This window comes from Octopus bimaculoides, chromosome 11, assembly GCF_001194135.2.
Source record: "Octopus bimaculoides isolate UCB-OBI-ISO-001 chromosome 11, ASM119413v2, whole genome shotgun sequence".
NCBI lineage: Eukaryota > Metazoa > Mollusca > Cephalopoda > Octopoda > Octopodidae > Octopus > Octopus bimaculoides.
Genome location: NC_068991.1, coordinates 15,071,833 through 15,076,398, shown reverse-complemented (window position 1 = coordinate 15,076,398; position 4,566 = coordinate 15,071,833). Strand labels below are relative to the sequence as shown.

At 36.0% G+C, this 4,566-nt stretch overlaps 1 protein-coding gene across 1 annotated transcript in view; it reads left to right on the top strand.

Annotated features, from left to right (window-relative positions):
* Positions 1 to 1,764: 1,764 nt before the first annotated feature.
* Positions 1,765 to 4,566, top strand: part of LOC106874227 (putative nuclease HARBI1) — a 27,018-nt gene continuing 24,216 nt past the window's right edge. The window contains exon 1 of the mRNA XM_014921884.2: positions 1,765 to 3,389. Coding sequence (XP_014777370.1) covers positions 3,259 to 3,389 — 131 coding nt within the window. The 5' untranslated portion in view covers positions 1,765 to 3,258. The remainder of the gene's footprint in view (positions 3,390 to 4,566) is intronic.

Genomic DNA, 4,566 nt, shown 5'->3' with positions numbered 1-4,566 from the left:
AGGTGTCACCTGCCATGGTATTGCCACTATTTATCTCTTTGCAGCTACTACTGATTCATTCTTACTCCTAAATGTGTGTGTAGCCATGTAGCGAGAACCTGGTCCGTTCCAACCCTTTCTCTCATACCTTAACCTTTCGTCTCCTAATCTAACCCCCCCCCCAGACCTTGGGTTTCATAGTCTCGCGAACTACCTGATGTCTTCACTCGTGCCAGTGGCAAGAGAAAAGCAGCCAGCACACACTGTAAAGTGGTTGGTATTAGGAAGGGCATCCAGCAGTAGAAACTGTTCCAAAGCAGATACTGGGGCATGATGTAGTTCTTGGACCCTTTAGATTTGGAAAAAGAACCATCCATTCCATGCCAACATGGAAAGTGGATTTTAACTGATGATGATGATGAAAATTTGATATGTCTCTTTAAATTATTGGTTATGTTTTTACGATTAGACCTCAAAGTGCAATAGTTCTTGCATAAACTACTAATCTCTCTGATGGTTGACTTAATTAATTAATTTGAATCATTTGTGTTCCCGTTATGTAAAGTGTTATTTCCTAAATCAACCAGCAGTGTCAGGAGACTGTAATCTCATTTCATGTTGGTAAACTGAATTGCATGGTAGTCAGCTCTAGGGCTAGAGACATTAAAATTATAGCCAAGTTTAGCAAGTTAAGAATAGCATCGTAGCCAGCAATAGGGCTGGTTTTCTCTTGATTGTTGATAAGTCTGGCGAGTTATGAATAGTATGATTGCCAGTCATATAGTTAGTTTTACCAGGATCTAGACAAGTTTGACAAGTTGAGAATTAACTGCAAAGATTTTAATGTAATAACTTAGATGTTAGCCAAAATTTGAAGCTGAAAATACAACAGGGATGTTTATATAAGATTTCGGACACCATATTACTCATTGCATGACAAATTTTCTGTCGCATCATCTTCTGCTGTTTTGTTAATTGTAATAGTGTATCTTGAGTGAGAAAGTCTCTCTATAGTTACTTGACCTGTATGAAATGGCAGCAAAATTATTCACCTCAAATAGCACCTTTCTGTCTTTAAAAAGAGATGAACTTGTTCAGTAATATGGTTTTTTTATGTGCTATCATCGTCATCTTTGTTATAATGTCCACCTTTCCGTGCTTGCATGAATCGGATGGTGTATCAGCTCAGATTTTCAATAGCTGGATGCTCTCCAGTTGCCAACCCTCACCTGTTTTCAAGCAATATACAGATAGTTTCGAGCTGGGTGGGGTGGGGTGGTGGTGGTGGTGCTAGATTTCCTCATTCTAAAATACAAGGATATAAGGACACAGATCGTGTCATATAGCCAACTGGAGATGATGTCTCCTGGGGCTAAATTACAGCAACATTAGTCCTAAACCAGGACTGCCGTGTTATGTTGGCAAACAATTTTTACTACAAAGTACTGTTGCTGAATATCTCATGTTGTGAGATTTAAAAATAGTGATTTTCTAATACATTGCCTTTGTTTCAATTAATTTAGAAAATAATGAAGAATTTACTAAAATAACTATTGGAAACAAGCGACACTGCTTGTATCACAGTGACACTCATTTACGACTTTCATGCAATGTCAAGACAAGGAACACACAAACACACGCACATGTCTGTCTATACAGACATATATGCATACATACATGCATGGCTTATTTCAGTTTCTTTCTACTAAATCCACTCACATGCTATTGGAGCATAAATTAACTTGAAAATTTTGGTGAAAGTTTTTGATTTCGATCACTATAACCATTTAGCATTCAAATTATTCTGCCAGACGTAATGATTATTTATTCTCATTGTTTTGAATTAGCCATACATTATCTCATAGCTTTGAGATTTTGATGATGCGATTGTATATTTTTAGTATGACATTGTCGAGTAGATGTAAGAGACCAAATCTGGCCAAATTGAGCATAAAACAGGTAGAATATTTGGATTGGATATGGCCAGTTTAAATGCTAAAGAAAGTTTGTATCACAGAATCAGAGTGGTCTCAGGTGTGTTGGCATCACAGGGGTTCATATTTATATTTAGACTAAGCTTTGTTTGGTTTGATTGATTTCTGATTGTTATCAGTTGTCTAATTTCTGGATAGTCAGAATGGATTCAAAGGAGGAATTTTTATTTTGTAACAAAGAAAAGCAATGTCATCTTATCCACTCAGCCACTAATGGATGCATATCACAGACACTATGACTTTTCTGTACTTAAATACGGGTCAGATGGAATTTATTGAGGTAGATTTTCTCTAGTTAGATGTCTTCTCCCAAACCTCTCTTGTTTCCAAGCAAGGTTTTCTGTGGCCAGGCACAATTTCCGCAGGAGACTGGAAATGAATAACTCCTGTATGATAGTGGCACACATTTACAGCCATCATGTAATGTCAAGACAAAGTCTCCCCCATCCCCCACATGTAGTGGGCTTCTTTCAGTTTCCATCCCCCAAATTTGCAGAACAAGGTTTTGGTTGGCCTGGAGCCAGGTACTATATTGTGGGACTGAACCTGAGACCACATGCTCCACAGATACACACCCATTTCTGTTCCTAGTAGCTGTGCCTGTGGCTAATAGCCATGTCTGCACCTTTGTTTTACTTAATTTCATTTTAAGGCAATAAATACTTTTCTGGTGAAAATTAGTATAAATTTTAACATTTTGTATAAACACCAAAGAAAATGCTATAAACTAAATAATAATTATTGTATGTAGGTTATATTTCCTGATGTTATCTGTGGTCACAAAAGTATACTTCCAAAGTTACTTGTCATATGATGGGTAACACTCTCGTTTGTATATTTATCACGTGTATACATTTATACCTCACATCTGTTATTAAATCTTCCTAAACACCCACATAGAAAACTGGTACTTACCGCAAGTAAATTATGATACCTGTGCATACTTTGCACATAAAACTCAATGAAAATTGCTGCAATTAGGATGAGATCAATAAAAAAAGTGTGGAAAAATAACTTATGGGATGGTGACAACAAAAAGAACAATGAGCCACAAAGCATGCTACATAAACAGGAAACTCCCACCCTCAGCTGTCATATAATATACTTGTGTGTGTGCTTACATTTTTAGCTTATCTCTGATTGTAATTAATTATGTTTTTTTTCTCATGCGGTATATTTTCTTCTTTACTCCAAAGGTTGGACTGCTGCGTTGAGTCGTATTAAAACTCCCGAGAACCTTGTTGAGAAAACCCCACTCAATGCCCTTCGAGGTCAGATTCAGCACATGCTACAGCGCAGTCCCCAAACTAGCAACGTAGATATGTCACCAGGTTCTCATTCCGACATGAGTTCACACAGTTGGCCAGACATGGCAAAGAACGGCACACCGCCACCACGACCTGCAAGTTCTGATTGGTAAGTAAATTTCAAAACGAAAAAAAAACCCCAAAAAAAAAAGAAGAAAAAAAAAATTTTTTTTTTGTGTGTCTGTCTACCTAGTCACCTTTCTCCTGTTCTGTTCTGCTCCGACGCACAGCATCACACTCTCACATGAAGTCCTTCTATCGTGATGGCAGTAGTTGTTCCATTTGCAGATCTGTTGTGAACTTGTTAAGGTATATGTTTATCTTGTAACTGCATTTGCTCTTCGTCTAGTATATATATATATATATATATATATATGCATATGCATGCTCACAGGTATGGTGTGATGCAAACAGGAAAATAGAACTTAAGATATGAATATTTGCATATTTATATAAATATTTAGGGGAGAGTCGTTCTCTTTTAATGTCTTATAATTTAACATACTCACTGGTGAAATTTCCACGCATTTACTTATTTATGTTTCTAAAATTTTCTTTGCGTCTTGCAACATTTTCACTAGTTGTTGAGTCAACATCTATTGAAAAGGTTGCAAGACAACGAAAATTTTATGAAAATGAATAAGTAAATGAGTGGAAATTTCACCAGTGAGTATGTTAAATTATAAGGCACTAAAAGAGAATGACTCTTGCCAGACACAACAGAATATGCTTCTGCACACGAACTCACATAAAGAATCTCGCCAACCAAATCCAAAATCGCAATATATATATATATAAAATGGTCACTCTACATAGTGGAGGGCTTAACTAAAAAGTGAACATACATACCTGCTTGTATGTATATATACAAATGTATGTAAATATATATTCTCTTTTTAGTTGTAGCTTCCCTCCACTTCTGCATAAGTTTGTTTCCATTGTGTTCATGGAGGGGAAGCTAGAGCTTCAAATAAATAAACCTGATTCTATACATATGTTGAAATTTTTTTACCTCACGTTTATAAATCCAAACACAGCCACATATACACACTCACAGACATATATCAATGCTTGTTTTGTATGTATGGCTACAAAAGTACAATCAAATGTTAATTGGAGTGTCACTCAATACATTACTGTTGGCTATCGTATTTCATTTTTTCACATAGAAAAGGTTGGCATTAACTTGAAAGTTTCAGCTTAGCTGCCTTGTTTTGATTGTCTGATGAAGGCAAAAAGAGGTGTGTGTATATATATATATATATATATATATATATATATATATA